This window comes from Asterias rubens, chromosome 13 (assembly GCF_902459465.1).
Source record: "Asterias rubens chromosome 13, eAstRub1.3, whole genome shotgun sequence".
NCBI classification, from domain to species: Eukaryota; Metazoa; Echinodermata; class Asteroidea; order Forcipulatida; family Asteriidae; genus Asterias; species Asterias rubens.
The window spans coordinates 14,056,057-14,073,756 of record NC_047074.1 but is presented as its reverse complement, the minus strand read 5'-3'; the positions used below and the strand labels follow the sequence as shown (position 1 = coordinate 14,073,756).

Here is a 17,700-nt window from a genome sequence, read left to right as displayed (position 1 = left end):
TCCAACAAAAATGCAAGGCTTACCCCTTGTGATTTTATCAATTTTTGGCCCATTTTCAACAAAAATGCAAGGTTTACCCCTTGTGATTTTATCAATTTTGGGCCCATTTCCAACAAAAATGCAAGGCTTACCCCTTGTGATTTTATCAATTTTTGGCCTATTTTCAACAAAAATGCAAGGTTTACCCCTTGTGACTTTATCAATTTTTGGCCCATTTTCAACAAAAATGCAAGGTTTACCCCTTGTGATTTTATCAATTTTGGGCCCATTTCCAACAAAACTGCAAGGCTTACCCCTTGTGATTTTATCAATTTTTGGCCTATTTTCAACAAAAATGCAAGGTTTACCCCTTGTGACTTTATCAATTTTTGGCCCATTTTCAACAAAAATGCAAGGTTTACCCCTTGTGATTTTATCAATTTTGGGCCCATTTCCAACAAAACTGCAAGGCTTACCCCTTGTGATTTTATCAATTTTGGGCCTATTTTCAACAAAATGCAAGGTTTACCCCTTGTGATTTTATCAATTTTGGGCCCATTTCCAACAAAACTGCAAGGCTTACCCCTTGTGATTTTATCAATTTTGGGCCTATTTTCAACAAAAATGCAAGGCTTACCCCTTGTGATTTTATCCATTTTGGCCCATTTTCAAATATACAAACTACTCTATTAAAATTTGTTATTTTACATTTCTCACATGTACTATTTTATAATTTGATTTACGACGCCCATTTTACATCAACTTGTTGGTTTAGAAGACTTTGTAAGTTTCTGAAGACGTGAGTGAAGTTTCTGCTCGAATTCTTTCCTTCTTTGGCGATTGGCGGCGTAATCTTTCTGCCGATCTTTGGTCAGTTTCTGTTTCTGGACCTCCTCCAGCTGATTGTATAATCTGCAAATAATTCAAAGCAGAAATTTAAAAAATTTAAATATCCCAAAATTGTCTCGTACCTTGGTTGTTCATGACAGTATCAACACAAAATCTTCAACACCAGCCCTTTTATAATGGTGTGTACAAATCTTCGTCACTCAATATTCTATTCTTTATACAAATAATGGATATCTACATTATGAGTGCAATGGTGCGAATATGCTCGTGGGTTGAAAGATGAGTTGAATGGAACATTCCTTCTTTCAACAAATTAAACTATTCTCACTATTGCACAAATGAAAAACATTCTTATTTGGTTTCATTGAGTACTGACCACCATGTACACGTGATGTAGGTATTACTAGACATTTCAGGCTATATTTCAAGATTTTGTGAAAAAAAAATTCAAGATTTATTTACAATTTTTCCAAGGGGATTTTTAGTTTTTTAAACAGCCTAAATTGGGAAGAACGTTACACCTGTTTACTCATGCACAATGGGACATATTCATATATATCGGATGTTGAGAAATATTTGTTAGTCGAAACACCTACCGGACATTTCTCTTGTACATTTCTTTCTCCGCTGACAATCGACCAGACGCTGTGACAGTCTTAGAGATATCCTTGGTCTGTGCCCTCTGACCTATTGACCCAGCAGCTTCTTGAGATGACCTTTTGGCAGCTGACCTTTGACCTTTAACAGCTGGTCCTTTAGAGGGACTTGATGCTGAAACAAAACCAATTCAGACGCGAATTTTGCATCAGGGTATGTTTAAAGAAATGGTTGAATTCAGTTTTGTGATCTACTCCTTTTCCAATGGGTAGAGTCCTTATGAGGATGTAAACCAAATAACAAGTCTCTAACCTCACGTTCAAATTGTGTTAAATGCCAATTTGAAACCTTCAAGTGCAATTTTCATCAAAATCCCAATATGTTTGAAGACACATTTCAAATAATGGTAAGTACATGTACGTTGTAAGAAAAAAAGAATTTTTGATCCATTCTTGATTTGATTTTTGATGATATTCGAATCAAAGTAAATAGAGTTAGCTTTTGCAAACTGCTTACCAACCCAAAATGACCTATGGCATTATTGCAAAAAATAGTTGTAATGGCCTGACATTTTGACCATAGCAGAGTCCTTTTTTAAGGCTAAAGCTTGGTTCATACTTCTTGCGAATGCGAATGTTGTCACAATATGAATTTTGACGTTGCAAATTCCAACAAATAATTCGCAACTGTGTTCAACTCCTGCGTAATATTTGCTGAGGAAACAGCCACTTGACTTCAAAGTTCGCTACACATTTTCAGGAAGTATGAACCAGGCTTTTATCAAAACGACTATACGTCATTAAATTATGACCTTTTCACTTGCACTCAAAACAAATATTCTGAAACAGCCCATAGAATCTAGTCACGAGTATCACAGAGACGGGGGAACCAGTTATGTCTCACCTGTTCTTGGTTTTGTTGACCTTTGAACTTTCCCGCCTCTCGACCGCTTCCAGTTATCTAGTGTCTGGGAGAATGCAGTGGCTTGTTGGTTCTCAGTGCGAACTTTGACCTCTTGCTGTCGCGAGTGAGATGACTTGATGAAGGACTTTTTGTGACGGAGAAACGCCTCCTGCAGTGTGGTGGCGCTCTCTTGTGAAGTGTCTGGGCAATGACAAGATAAAGGTCAAATGAATGTTTATTCTGTGAAAAGGACAATCATTGTACGACAGTATTTTTTGAAAAAACAACATTCATATGAAGCAGACATCATCAATGATACCATTTTGTATCACTTAAACCTATAAAATCTTTCATATTTATTTAATTATTAAAGGCAGTGGACACTATTGGTAATTACTTAAAATAATTAATTAGCATAAAACCTTTCTTGGTGACGAGTAATGGGGAGAGGTTGATGGTATAAAACATTGTGAGAAACAGCTCCCTCTGAAGTGCCATAGTTTTTGAGAAAGAAGTAATTTTCCACGAATTTGATTTCGAGACCTCAGATTTAGAACTTGATGTATCGAAATTAACCATCTAAACGCACACAACTTCGTGTGACAAGGGTGTTTTCATCTTTCATTATTATCTTGCAACTTTGATGACCGATTGAGCTCAAATTTTCACAGGTTTGTTATTTTAGGCTTATGTTGAGATACATGCACTGTGAAGGCTAGTCTTTGACAATTACCAATAGTGTCCACTGCCTTTAAGGATCCTTGTTAGCAACATTTTAGGGGCCATCATCCAATGCTCCACATCGGCTGAATGAATGAAATGACTCCATTTACATAGAACCATGTAAGGGTTTTCAAGGTGCTGTGGCGCAATATGCAGCCAATCAAACCAGGAACACCAGGGCAAACCCCTTTTCTTTTTGATAAGTGCACTGGGTTCTTTTATGTGCATTACACAACACACGGGATCAACAGCTTTATCTCCGGTTGCCTGTAAAAGTTGCCACGTAGGAAAAAGCCTCTGGACAACCCAAGCACATAAAATATTTCTATGGAACCACATACCCGGGTGCAATTTTCAAAATGCATCTTCAACTCATACTCACCAGTGGTAAGCAGAACTTGATCTTTATCAAGTAACAGACCGGATCCATCCACTCCTGACCGGTCTGAACCAGTTCTAGCTGGACTCTCCAATGATAACTCTTCCTCATGATGTAGGAACGATGAGAGAGAATCACTGCCGATGTTGTCTAATTCCCACTGTCTCAGTTTCATCTCCTCGTTGATGATGTCATTGTCGTCAGGGGCAACAGATGATGTCATCGTTGTATTGAGAGAGACGAGAGTTAGATCCGGCTCCTCGATGATCCCCGTTTCCTGAAATGCAGGATTTTCCGATGTTAGAAATCAAGACTTTAATCCGAATTACAGTCAGAGTGCTTTCCAGCCATCAGGTAAATAAGAAATTAAAATATTGATTCATAGAAAAATAATATCGGATTTGGCTCCTGAGTTTTCTTTGTACTAGTCTGCACTCTTTTGAGGAAGGATTCCCTTCCAACATGGTTTGGAAAATGTTTCACCCAAAACATTTGAGTCTGAGAAATGACTGCATGAGACGTTTCTCAGATTACTCGGGGTTGGTGTCGTTTTTTTGTGCAAATGCTGCGGACAGAGATAAGGTTGGTGCCCACTGTCAGCTCGCTAAATGCAGCTGGGGCCGATTTCACAAAGCAATAAAATTCATCGCAAGACAAATTTTCAGTATCACCATAGTGATTTGTATTGTGACATAACACTTTACTTAGCAACTGCGATTGATTTGCAGTTACGATCAATTTGAGATCTTTGTGAAATCGGCCCCTGGTGCGACGTTCATGTAAAAATGAATTGAGTTTTGTCCAAGTTTTCCTAGCAAGAAGACAGTTTTCAGCTGAAACTTAATTGTATCTTTATGGGGTTTGTTACACTTTTGAAATAAAATACAATACAATACAATACAATTGATAAATTTGCCTACAAAAGTCATTATTTGTTTTTTCTAGATACCAGCGCTTTATAAGATTTATTATTATTGATAAGATTTATTATTACATTGACAAAAACAAAAACCAATCTATGACCCTAACTTTCAATATTTCAAAGGGAATGACTTACCTTTGACGTCTCACTTTCACTTTGTTCAATATTCCTCATGGCTTCTTGTAGTGTGTCATCAGATGAAAATATTGCATCATGGGATTCCTCACGGAGAGCTCCGGCGTACGACAGTTTGGACGAATAATCATCCTTCCCATCAACCTCTGCTCTTAAAACCATCCCTGAGTCAACTTTCTTGTCTCGTCTTGGAGTAGTGTCATCAGGGTTTTCTTGAGGAGTGGCACCCCTTCCCAGCTGTTGAAATTCAGAAGTATCTAAGCTGTGCTGTGGCACGTACCATTGTTCAGAGCCTCCCTGTGGGGAGACACCACTATTAAATCCGGGCACATTCTCAACCTCAGGTAGACTTTGCACTTTTGGTAGACGAGCAAGACCCACATCAGATGGAGGCCGTACACTCTGCCCACTGTCAAATGAGGTATTACCATAACTAAATGATACATCAGAAAACATCGGCATGCCATTCTTGGGTATATCTGATCTGTACATCGGTAAGACTGGTACCTCGTTATTGAGATACGAACCACTCTGCGTATCCATATCAGTCCAGGTACTCTGCGGAGACACGGGCGCCAGACTATACTCTTGAGATTCCAGGCTCTGTCTTGGCCTCGTTGTGTTTCCAGAAACGTTTGGTTCATCCGTTCTTGTTGGTTGAACCGAACTTTCCCATCCACTTACTGAAGAAACATCCAGCACAAAGTCCTTCACAATAGGACTGCGTTTCTCACCGATTACAACATGTGGTTGGTACCTGGCACTGGTCGACGATATAGAACCAGAGGTGAAACCCTCTGACGCCGAGAGAGCGAGGAACTTCTCAACGGATCCTTCGCTGAGTAGTGAGTTGTCAGATGAGTCCCGAGTCTGTCTGAGTGTGTGATCACTCAATGGTGAGACCGAGGAAGAGTACTGAGAGTCTGCTGAAGGTGAAGCGCCCTCATTGTTGGTAGATGGAAATGTGATTTGGATGACTGGTGGGGTAGGGACGTGAGATGTGTGATAGACTGCCGCTGACGAGGGGGGCTGTGGAACTGAGGGGATTGGACCAGTTGATAATATCTGGTAGGGAAAAAAAGACCGGAAATCGTTATCATTCAAACTCAATCCCTAAACCCAGTAAGATTTATGGGCATCAACTCAAACTATTTCAGTCCACTCAAATTATTTCAGTCAACTCAATTTATTTGCATGTCCAACTTGTTGAATAATAATAATAACTATTTCTTATAGAGCACATTTTACAATAAACCGTATCAATGCGCTTTACAGTAGTGCCCTGGTAATTGGGCATTCCTGAAATAAAATTTCTATAATCTTTATCAACTCCCTTAGGAGTACACAGCCCCGGGTTGCCATGGCGCTCTAAAGGCTTTCATACACAATATCAACCTCTACCCTTGCAGGTATCCGTTTATACCAAAAAAGGTAACATGGACAAGATTAAAAAACTCACTTTTGACGCAGGATAAGTGAGGACTCCGTGTCCAACGTCTTCAGCAAAACTTGGAATCGTTGATGCGATTACATGATGATGTTGATGTGGCTCTTCAAGATGCCCAGTGTACTTGCTGATAACTTCATCTACCGTGAATGCCATCTGAGGTGTCTGGCTACCTTCTTCCGTGAGTCGGGAGTAATCCGGGAGGAAGGGGCGAGCTGCTGCATCACTTGCTCTCTGAGAGTCACCGTAAGGAGGACTTGTCTTGTGTGGAGTTGACGCAATCAGGGACGACGAAGGGTAGTTTCTTAAGATGTGATCTGCTGCAGGAGACTCTGCCTCAATGATTGTACTCAGCTCATGAGGAGCAGCTTCTGGAAGGGTCTGGGGAAGTCTTAGAGGAGCGGGAGGAGGTTTGGGGTGCCTTGCGTGTAGGGGTCTTGAAGATTGCAAAGTGGGCTGGTGATGTTGGACGGGCGTTGGTTGAGGGTGAGATGCTAAAATAGTTTTCCAGTCTTGCCGCACCGGCTCCGTTCTTCTGGTCTCATCATCTTCAGAGATGTTACTAACATCTTCAAGATGTTCTCCAGTGAGATTCTCACTACTCTCCGGAGACAACTCATGGAAAACTAGCGGTCTGTCGGAGCCTAGCGGCGATTCATCGCTCATTCCATGCAGGGGTCGATACTGAAACATGGATTCTCCAAAAGTAATCGACGGGAGTTTGTAAGAAGGAGCGCCGATGGATAAGGAGTTAATTTGGTCTCTAACAGAAGCTGCATCAGTGTCCGATGAAATGGACTGACTTTGTTTGAAGGGTTTTGGTTTCGCGTTTTCGGGCTCTTCACGTGTTTCCGATAACGTCTCTCCATGCCTTCCCAATGCAATTGCACCTCCACGCTGTGTCATCACATCTTGTGGTGACACTTGTGATGTCATCAATCCCTGATGTGACATCACCTCATCTTGCCGTGATGTCACAATTCCTTGTGCACCTACACTTGATGACATCATCACATTCTGTGCTCGTGACTGTGACACCGCATCCTGTGTGCGGGTTCTGCTCAGTTGATCTTGTCTCTGCTCTGATGTCGCAACTCCTTGTGTACCTACACTTGATGACATCATCCCATTCTGTGCTAGTGACTGTGTGGTTTGGTGTCTAATCAGCTGGTCTAGTCTCTGCTGTTCTATCCTCTGTGCCAACACCCTCTGTTTGTCTAAGATTCTTTGCTGTTGTTGCTGCTGTTCCTGCTGCAGTTGCTGGCGAGTTTTCAATAAAATCTGCCGATGCTGCTCAAGTTGCCTGGAGGACAAAAAAAGTAAGAACATTTTGGTTAATCTACATCAAGTTTTTCTTGGGGTCCAGTGGAACGATCTGGCAGTCCAATGGATTGCAAGCGTGTGCCAACAGGAACCTTCTTTTTTTTCTAGAACATTTCTAGAACATTTCTAGAATTTTTAGAAATGATTTGCTGACAAACTGTGCTAGATACCTTTCCATTTGGCTGAGGGGAGAGCGATCATCTCTCCTTGAAGACAGATCAATCATGTCTTGTGGAGAAGAAGTACCAGAGGGGAGCTTGGCAATGGATGGCATAGCCACATTAGCTGATTGTGGATATGTTACAGCGCCCTCTGTAGTTGTGCCTGGTCTCATTGTGGATAAGTCAGCTGTTGTGACTAGACCCTTCGTCATCACGGATGGACCGGTCCACGCTGAAGATGAAATCATTACATTTGATGCCTCGCTGATTGTGCCTTGAGTACTTCTGGATACACCGGTCCCCATCCCTGGTGCACCTGTTGGTATGAAGGAATCCGTTACACCTGTATTAATGATTTTATACCTTTGGTTTTTGGAACCATTTAACTGTTTTAATCCCATGTAAATGTAGATGTATACAATCAAACTAACATGGGTCATCTTCATTTCATAGGATGGTAATGAGGTACTGCTGTAATCTGACAAAAGCCATGATCCCTATAGTTGGATTGTACATGACGTCATTGTTTATCATCAAATATGGGGGTCGATGATGCTTTGTGCAACTCATCTATTCAGTCCACTACCAACACATTCCACACTTAAGATAATCATCAGTTCTGCTTGTAATTTTTCTCGAAAATGTTGCCAATAAATCAGCATTATGATTATGTTAACAACAACCAATCTAAGATTTTACCTTTAGCAGAAGTCGATCCTGTATCCAGAGTAGCCTTACTTGCTCTGAGAACATTGTCATTAAAGTCCACCTCAGGAATGGCGCCACCTCTCCCTGGTAGATTCGCAGCAGCCACTACTTGATCCCTCACTGTTTGCTCCCCAGGGTGTATCATCATATACGGCAGGGTATGTGATGTGGGTCCTGTCGGCGTATCATCAATGATGTATGGGTCGTATGGCGGAAGCTGAAGCTCCGGGTACTCCTTCATGAGTCGTTCTCGTCGCTGCTGAAGACTGCGCTGAGCTTCTTGTAATGTGTCACGGCTCGGCAGTTGGATGTGGTCTCTGTCTGCCTGAGTCGGCACCAGTTTTCCTTGGGGGTCATGTCCCTGACTGGAGGTCGGCATTCCTTGAGGGTCATGTCCGTGGAGGCGTTGCCATTCCATACTGTGTCCCTGATGTATTTTGCTTAGAGGAATTGGATAGGAAGTAGAGTCAGATGGACGATAAATAGGATGGCTTTCTGGTAGCGTCTCACTTTGAAAACTACTGGGCGCTTCTTGAAGAAAAGGTTTGGGTGCTACTTGAACTCCCATGGGGTCAGTCCTTCGATAGTCAAGGCTGTTTAGGTCTACTTTGTGGGGAATGAGACCGACCTCTCGTGATGGGCTCTGATGTTGTTTAGAGGAGTGTTGTTGTTCGAGAGTTTGGTTTTGATTCTGAAGTAGGTTCTCAGGGAGGTCGTGATAGTGAGTGACATCATTCTGTTGATCATGCTGCTGTTGATCATGCTGCTGTTGATCATGCTGCTGTTGGTCATGCTGCTGTTGATCATGCTGCTGTTGATTCAAACTCTGCTGGTTTTGGGTGAGTGCATAAGGATCCTGATTTGGCTCACGGTGCAGTCGAAGCGATTCCTGCTCCGCTGCCCTGGTGTCTGTCCGATATCCCTCTTGCTGCTTCTCAAACTGCAGCTGTTCCTTGCGCTCTCGCCGTTGTCGATCCATCTCAATCTGTTCTTTTATCATGTCCTGTTTTTTCTGCAGCTCTTTTTTCCACAATACTGCCTGCTGCTGAGCAAACCCTTGTTGTTCCAACTGCTGCTGCCGGCGCTGGCTATCGAGCTCAATCTGCTGCTTCACCATCTCATGTTTCTCCTGCAGGTCTTTGCTCCACAAAGCAGCTTCCTGCTGGACGTGGTCTTGCTGCTGCGCCTGAAGCTGCATTCTGTGCTGCAGTTCTTGCTCTTTTACCTGCTGCTGCAGCATGAGTTGTCGCTGCAGCAGGTTATCCTGCAGCAGTTGTAGATGGTCTCTGTGATCTATATGGTCCTGCAGCTGTTGCTCGGCAAGTCGTAGGCGCTGAGAGTCTTCCTTGGCCATTATCTCTTGCTGTGTTTTCTTCTGTGATTCAACATCCGGCATCTGAAGTAAAAACATCAAAAACAATAAAATAAATACACTATTCATTCATTCAATAAACCCTTACAATAATTTGAATGTTTACATAACACCAGTGAATATTAAGCACTGTATAGTCCATGTGAACTTTGTTTACAATAAGTGTGACCTTGTACATTCTTTGAGTATTCTGGCAGGCACAATACTGCACAGGTCATATGGGAAAGTTTACATTTTGTGTCATAATTTCCACATAAATCCAAGAATTATGAAAATAATTTTGTTTATGTACTTTTTTGTATGTATTGGCCGTTGGCCACAAATGTAAAAAGAAATAAACTATCTATCTATCTATCTAAGTTAAAGCTGGACAAGTTTTGAGATGTGCCCCTTTCATCATATCAAAAGTTGATGTGTGCAGGAAGTCCAGGCTCTATAGTCCTTAAACACACTGGAGTTAGGGTAAAAAACTTGGTCAATGATCACTAATATGGAGATGTGGGGGGGGGTTCTTGAGTGTAAGCGAATCACTTCATATACCTTGAGAGCTTCTCTTATCTTTGCAGCTCTTTCCATGGGATGAAGTAGAATCTCCTCCTCTCTCCTCATCTCTTGATCTTTGTTATTGTCTTCAGACATCGTTCCTGTTTCTAAGGTGTCTATTGTACTCCTATCACTCTCAGATGCTGTTTGAGAACCCTCGATGGATAGGGAAGACGGACCTGATCATGGGAGGAAAGAGAAAGAAGCAAAAGGGTCAGCTTACAAGATGGATAAAACACAATAATTATGCATGTGGTAGTTCAATCAAATAAATCTTGAACAAATTGTCTATTGGTCCGACATTTTGTCACCGTTTTTAATAAGGGACAATGTAGCCAGCCTCTGTCATTTCTACAGATACTTTCATGCTATTAATGAACAACCAGTGTGTTCGAGCGTGTTCCTCCTATTGAGCATAAAACCAAGCTTTCTACTTCTTCTCACCAATACACTCTTGATTTGCTGAGATGTAGAACAATGAGCCAGTCCAACAGCTTTATTCCCACGTACTCCATCTTACATAACTTCTTCTTGCAGCCCCTTAGCAAGAATGGCTTTAAGCCTTGCTTGAGGCGAACTTGCATTAACATAAATACAAATGTGAACGGTAATCACCTTGTAAGTGTCTTGATCTGCCTTGAAATTTAGCTTCCTCTGTGAGCAGTGATTCTTGGCTCGGGATCTCCAGAACGACTTTCTTCTTCTTCAGCTCCTCTCGCTGAGACTTAATTCGATTCATCAACATCTTCAAGGGAGCTACTCAAAAAGATAAGATGTTCAGTTTTAATCTTTTGATCATCTAGACCAAACAGATTTAAGCAAAACAAAATTATGCTTATCAAAATATAAAAATATAAAGATTACCAGCAAAAACACCATGCCACATAGGTGCATAATCCTTGACTGGATACCGCTCATATTTGCTTAATAGCAGAAAATTATAAGCATTTTATTTCTGCTTTTAGGCAGCTCCATGAAATTGGACCCAGTTCAAATCAGGCCAAATTTTATAGCGCTGCTTTAAAGCAGAAAGTAGTGCTTAACAGTTTTCTGCTTAGCAATAGTAAGCACTGTACTAGTCACAGATGGAACCAGTTTGGTTGAGGTTTATTTCTTGATATTATTCTCATATTGTGAGGGTAATTAGATCTATTTAAATATCTCTCCTAACCTTTTGTTTGTCTCGGTTTTTCATCTTCCATGTGTGTTCTCTTCTGCTCCTTTTCCTCCTCATCTATTCCTCTCGGCAATCTTGCCTCTTCATTTATCCGTCTTGGCAACCTTGCCTCCTCATCTATCTGTCTCGGCAACCTTTCCTCCTCATCTATCTGTCTCAGCAACCTTGGCTCCTCATCTTCCTGTCTTGGCATTCTTGTCTCCTCATCAATTCGTCTTGGTAACCTTGCCTCTTCATCTATCTGTCTTGGCAACCTTTCCTCATCATCTATCCGTCTTGGCAACCTTGCCTCTTCATCTATCCTCCTCAGCAACCTTTCCTCCTCATCTATCCGTCTCGACAACCTTGCTTCTTCATCTATCTGTCTTGGCAACCTTGTCTCCTCATCCTTACGTGTTGGCAACCTTGCCTCTGCATCTTCACTCATCTCAGGAGGAAGCGGTTGGAGTGAGATACCAACATCATCAGTGACTGAATCCATAGTTACGTCTAGATCAGCATCACCTTTAGGTTTAGGCTCGAGGGCAAGAACCAAGTCTCCGGTGTAATCTGTAGATGGAATAACAAAACATTATTTGAAGAGCAAACTTTCTAATGCCTCTCCAGAGCTGCCAACATTTGTATTCTTGCAATCAGGGAAATGTTGTTCAGCAATCAGGGAGATCAGGTGAGGTTTGGGTCAGCACTATGTGTAGATCTGTTTGGAGAAGTGTTGGCTCTAAGAAGAATTGATGGTTGACAGCTCAACGTTTCAATCAGTATAATTTGATCGTCTTCATGCAGGAGTCAGGCCTGATACTTCACGGAGGCAATGAAGGCGATTGCCTCCATGCGCCTTGGTCATTGACTATGTGCCCTTGAAATGCTCCAGTAGAAATTTACAGATTCCTCATAGGGTGCCCTTTACCAAGGAGAAAACGCCTTGGTGCCCTTGCCCTTTTAAAAATGAAGCATACAGGCCTGCAGGAGGATAAAGATAAATCAGAGCATACTGATCGCAATGTTGAGTTGTCAACCACCTGTTCTTTTCAGAACCAAACTGCTCAAAGGGTATTTAAACATGGCACTACCACAAACCTAACCTGGTTGTAATCCCACTATGCAAAGTTTCAAATCCTACTAATACTAATCATGGGGATAAGTAGGATTTGAATTTTGCATGGTGGAAACACGATATGGAAAGGTGTGCAGAAACACCATGTAATGACTATCCCTGATGAGTTGGGGTGGTTCTGAAAATAACCGTTTCGATCACTATGCTCTGATCGTCTTCTGGAGAAAGCTCTTATGCTGCTTAAGTACTGTGGAGGCGGATTAGATTGGTGATGCACGAAATCATGGAGATGTTTAGAAGTACATTCAACAAAGTAGCAAACAAGTATCCATATTCAGAAAGAATTATTTCAAACTTGTTCATCGGCACATTTAAAATTTGATTTGTTTCAAGGGAGTATTCAGTAGAATTGGGATAACTGGAAGCTCTGCAACTCTACAGGGCTGTAAAAAAAAATTATGTCAAGAATGCTTTAAAAGCTGACATCTAAAATGAAAAAAAAACCAGTCAAGCATACCAGTATTGGCCATGTACATGTCTTCAAATGCCTGCTCCAGTTTCTGTTGCTCATCTAGTTTATCTTCAAGACGTTTGTGCGGTGGCTGAAACACTTGATGCTAACAAGACAAAATAAAGTGGATGACATCATTATTCCAGCGGTCAAAATGAAGTTCTGCTTAAGAGTAAACTACTGCAAGATTTTTTTTCACCAGGCAGCTTAAAAAAGTTTGAACTCTTAACCCTTAATTCTTAATTTTAAAAAAAAGGTTATTTGGGATATATAAACAAAGAAAAATTGACTGGACCAGGATTTGCACCTGTGGGTTAACATGCCAACACTCTACAAACTGAGCTATCTAGCCCCGAATATTGGTGGTCTCACTATATGTTGTCAATATTTTGTATTAAGCGGTGCCAGTCAAAAGCAAAATGTAAACACCAGTCAGTTTCCCTTGTAGTTTATTACTTGTCATTCAGGTAAAAGTCTGCTATGTTCACATCCCTGCAAAAACTTGCTAAGCACAGAAAACTCTTGCTTATCAGAAACTGGTTACCAGCCAAAATTTTACAAAGTGTACATTGTTGCAACTGATGGCCAACTAACTTTTTGCTTAACAAACAAAACTTGTGCAGCAGTATTTTCTGCCCCTGGTTCCAATTTCATAAAGGTGCTTCAGCACAAAAAGTAGCTTAGCACAACAAAATTATTAAACTTTTAGGAAAATACCATCTTCAGAGATTACTTACAGGAATGTTAGCAACGATCGCCTGTCTCCGTCTTCTATCCGCCTGCTCAAGATGACCAAGTTCCTCCATGAGTTTATTATAATCTTGATGTAAGAGTTCTTGCTTCCTGGCGTGGTGATGTCTAAGATGGGCTTTCTCGTGTCTCTCTTTAACTTCTCTGGCCGCATCTTCGTTTTCCTCCTTGACTCTTCTACTCTCCTCCTGTGCAGCCAAACGAGCATCCTCCTAGGAAGCAGTCAAGATAAATGTCTCCTTTTAAAGAGGGTCTCTAAGGTTGAATTCGATTCAAATCAAGAAACCTTCTTTATCCTAGGTTAGACAATTACAATAGATTAGGCAGCTCCATAATAAAAACAGTTTTAAAAATACCAACTAGGACAACACCACAATAAGTATAAAACATCATTGTCAAAATTAAGTACATGAATGAAAACAAAACAAGGACATGGAATGAATCAACAAAATTATAGGAGCACTGGAGAACTGGACAGAACCATGAACCGAGCATCAACAATTTTTGTTACCACTGGAATAAAGGATAGCTTCCGTCTAAGTGTTTTACAAGGTGGGTATCTAAAATGGGATCAAGACAAATGTAGTTCAAACATTTGTTTCAGATCATTATGATAATCACTGGCTAAGATGAATTAGGCTCATAGTTCACTGTTGTGATGTACTCATTTTCCAAGAGATAATTTTTATCACCTGCTCATACGGCTCAGCTCTCTCCACATATTCTCCTTGCAGATGATAGTGACTCGTACTGAAACCACTAATTACAGTCACAACTTTATTCTCCTTTCCAAGATCGTCAAGTTCATCTAGTGGGTCCTGAAATTATCAAAAATATTAAACTGTCCGTGAAAATGTGCAAGAATTTAGAAAAGTTTGTTGTTTGAGTTCAACAAACATTTACACATAAAGAAATAAAAGGTGCAAATAAGACAGACAAGGTTTGAAATGGAAAAAAATATATATAAATCGTTGTAAAGGGTTTTTAAAGAGTTTTCAGAAATTTAGAAAAATTTAAAGGTACTGCAGTTATTAAAGTTATCAAGAGTCAAAGTTGAGAAAGTTGCTTGTTTGTTGTTTAAGGTCGACATAAAATTACATAATAAGAAATAAAAAGTACAAAGACAGCAAAGGTTTCAATTATTTAGAAATAGTGAAGATTCTTCTAGCTCGCCAAGAAATTTGAAAGTTTTTTTTCAAGGATTTAAACAAATTTGAAAGTAACAGCAGTTATTTAAGCAATACCAAAGTGTTGGAAAATTTGTGTGTGTGCTGTGTGTAAGGTCAACAAACAACTACACACAAAGACAACAACGGTTTAAACTATTTAAAAAACAAAGATCATTCTTTCTCGCTAAGAGTTTTTAAAGAACTTTTTCAAGGATAACACCAAATTTGAAAGTTACAGCATTGCCTCAAGTTACCAATGGTTTAAGTTTCATACCTTTACAGGTGGAGGTAAACTAGCAATCTTTGCAGCTCGAACTTTCTCAATCTGTAACGCAGATTTCCGTGCTATGATGGTAGCAAAGTCTTTCTCATATTGTGCCTCCTTGTTTTCTTGATGTTTCTTCAAGGCTGTGCTGTAGCGTTGTTTGGCTGCATGATTGTCCTTGACAGACTGAGCTGCTCTGATCTCCGTTAGCGGAGGCTGAAGATAAGCAAAACAAAAATATTATGTTAGGTTTGGTTTGTGGTAGCACCGTGTGTAAATCTCTTTTGAGTAGTGTTGGTTCTGAAAAGAACCGGTAGTTGATAACTCAACGTTTCAACCAGTATGCTCTGATTGTCTTCAGGAGAATGATTGTTTATGAGTTTAGAATTTTTAGTTAGTTTAGTTTAGCTTTACCTAGTTTGGGTTTTAACAAAGACAAATTTACTAGAGCAATACTTCAACCAACTACCTCTGGATTCAAGTACCAGTGCTGTACCTACCAACTGAGTTATCCAGCCCTATGTTGGCAGTCTACCTTTTAGTTAACTGTTCGGGGGTGCCAGTCAGAAACCATAAGCTGTCATGTATGTGGCCAGGAATCGCAGCCAAGTTTACGATACAAGCTTTTTACTTGCGCAACATATTTATCTAGCACCATGCACAAGTGTCCACTAGTTAACAAACCACAACTCATCCTCATGAAGTTGATGAACAGGCTTTCAACGAGTACCAGTTTGGAAACAGAAATAGAAATACCTGGATACTTGCAGCCCTGTGTCCATCTCCGACGCTACCAAGACTCCTCTCATATACCCTCTGGAGAGCATCAGACTTCTCCTTATGCTCCCGTTCCCAAGTCTGCTTCAGATGAGCAGCAAGATTCTGAAGTTCCTCTTCTTTCTTCTTGCTGACGCTACTTCGGATCTTAGAGGCGAAGTTTCGCTCTTGTTCACGTACCTGTTGTTTCGACAAAAAACACACACAACGTAAAACCATTATATTTTTACCAGATGAAAGTTGTACATTTATTGCTGTCTTGAAAAAGTTAAGACATAGAAGAGTCAGGTTGATTACCAGAATCTAAATTGTGGTCAAAATTGCATACAGTGTAGGGCTATTGTGTGCTATGCTTCAAAATCAAAGTCAATCGGTCTGCAACCATCGGGAGCATGGAGGGTTGCAATTATCACAACAAGCACTGATCTGCTAATACATAAACAATTGTTTCCCTTTCATGAGCATTATCAGTGTCCTCCACAGGTGGGTTTTTTGGAGGGCAGGCCGCGCTCCTAAACCTTAAACCACCCTGCCAAAATAATTACCACCCTGCCATTTAAAAGTAACCAACAGAACACAACTTCAACTGCAGCGCTGAACGCTGACATAAGTTCTCTTATCATCATGACAATCATCATATTGACGGCCAATGATAATATCATAACAACGGGCGCTTTCCGATGCCGCTCTCCAACCCAACAAAAAGTCTGCGGGGACCAAAGGCAAAAAGTAAATACATTTCCTCTGTACCTGCTGAATGCGTAGTTTACGTCTCTTTGCTTTCTCTTCTTTGATGAGTGCGGCTTCCTCGTTGGGACTCAAACGATAATTTGTCTTTATTGAACTGGTCCTTGAAGTTGCCATGGTTACGGTGTTCACTTTTGTCGAGAGCTTCAAGTTGACCTACATCTGGATTCAAAATATATAAAATCCCTGAACTAAAGAATCAATGGGGATCATGGATACAAACTTCTCTTTCAGAAATAATACAAACAAAAATCTTGATACTTTTTTTAAAAAGTACTTGTACTAGTCTGAATCTTGTGAAACCACAGTCAATTTCAAACCTCAGCATTGTAATTGTATTGCATTTGGCTTATTATAAGTACCTTAAATAATTATTTTTTACAAAACGTTTGATTCAATAGTTTTTATGAATTGTTAAGTTTATCAAAATTTCTTTGTTAAATCGTATACGTTTTTTTTTAGTAGTATTTTTATAGTAAATTAATTAATTAAAAAACTTAGTCTTTTGTTTGGTTGGAATGTTTTCACAATTTTGTTAAAAAGGACTCATAGATAGTCATAAAGTAGTACTGTGGGTTCCAAGTGTAAGTGGAAAACCATAGGCAACAGCATGTTATTCCTACGGTTGGCATGACACAAATGATTCATGATCATTGTTCTGTAATTTAGGAAAGTAAACAAATCAAATATTATTCTCACGGTGTTGATGCAATACGATTTCAAGCGGCGACGTCGCAAAAAAAAGACACAGATCAAAAAATCATTACTACTACTACATTCACGTAGTCCATAATGTCATATTTTGATTGCAATGGATCTCACAAGTATTCTTTGTACAAAACACTTACCTCAATGTTCTACAAATTCCGATAGAATTGCAACTTTTTGAACACTATTCGGAGTATTTAAATTTATAAAAACCGCCGTACTTTGAATACAGTATGGTACCCAGACTCAAAACTGTACACAATACATGCGTTGATCAGGTGGTGTCAGTTTAAAATAAAATAAATCAATAGAGGGCGCGCTTGTATTTAAAAAAAAGTTGTTTGTGTGGTTTCTTGTAATTTTATCAGGTATTGAGCAAACACACTAACTTGATATGGAAAGTTTTTCATGCGCAAAAAGTTTTATAATTGAATTGTGTTACCTTAAATGTTTATAGCATGTTAAATTTAACAAAAATCATTCAAACTAAATATTTTGTTA

The 17,700-nt window shown here is 40.1% G+C and overlaps 1 protein-coding gene across 1 annotated transcript; it reads right to left on the bottom strand.

Moving 5' to 3' along the window:
• Positions 1-564: 564 nt before the first annotated feature.
• LOC117298756 lies at positions 565-16,635 on the bottom strand. Its single transcript, XM_033782073.1, has 18 exons — positions 16,495-16,635; positions 15,724-15,924; positions 14,977-15,183; positions 14,226-14,351; positions 13,521-13,745; positions 12,790-12,889; positions 11,623-11,767; positions 11,213-11,292; positions 10,657-10,797; positions 10,039-10,220; positions 8,118-9,522; positions 7,428-7,734; positions 5,947-7,237; positions 4,488-5,552; positions 3,434-3,707; positions 2,329-2,529; positions 1,425-1,599; positions 565-891 (listed from the first exon to the last, which is right to left on the bottom strand). The coding sequence occupies exons 1-18, from the start codon at positions 16,606-16,608 to the stop codon at positions 738-740; spliced, it is 6,393 nt and encodes a 2,130-aa protein (XP_033637964.1). The 5' UTR covers positions 16,609-16,635; the 3' UTR covers positions 565-737.
• Between the last annotated feature and the right edge of the window lie 1,065 nt (positions 16,636-17,700).

Excerpts from the sequence above, each read along its gene's own strand:
- LOC117298756 (XM_033782073.1), bottom strand. The coding sequence starts at position 16,608 with ATGGCAACTTCAAGGACCAGTTCAATAAAGACAAATTATCGTTTGAGT. Across the intron at positions 9,523-10,038 it reads AGATAAGAGAAGCTCTCAAG|ATGCCGGATGTTGAATCACA; the intron begins GTATATGAAGTG and ends TTTTTACTTCAG. Across the intron at positions 892-1,424 it reads ATGTACAAGAGAAATGTCCG|ATTATACAATCAGCTGGAGG; the intron begins GTAGGTGTTTCG and ends AATTATTTGCAG.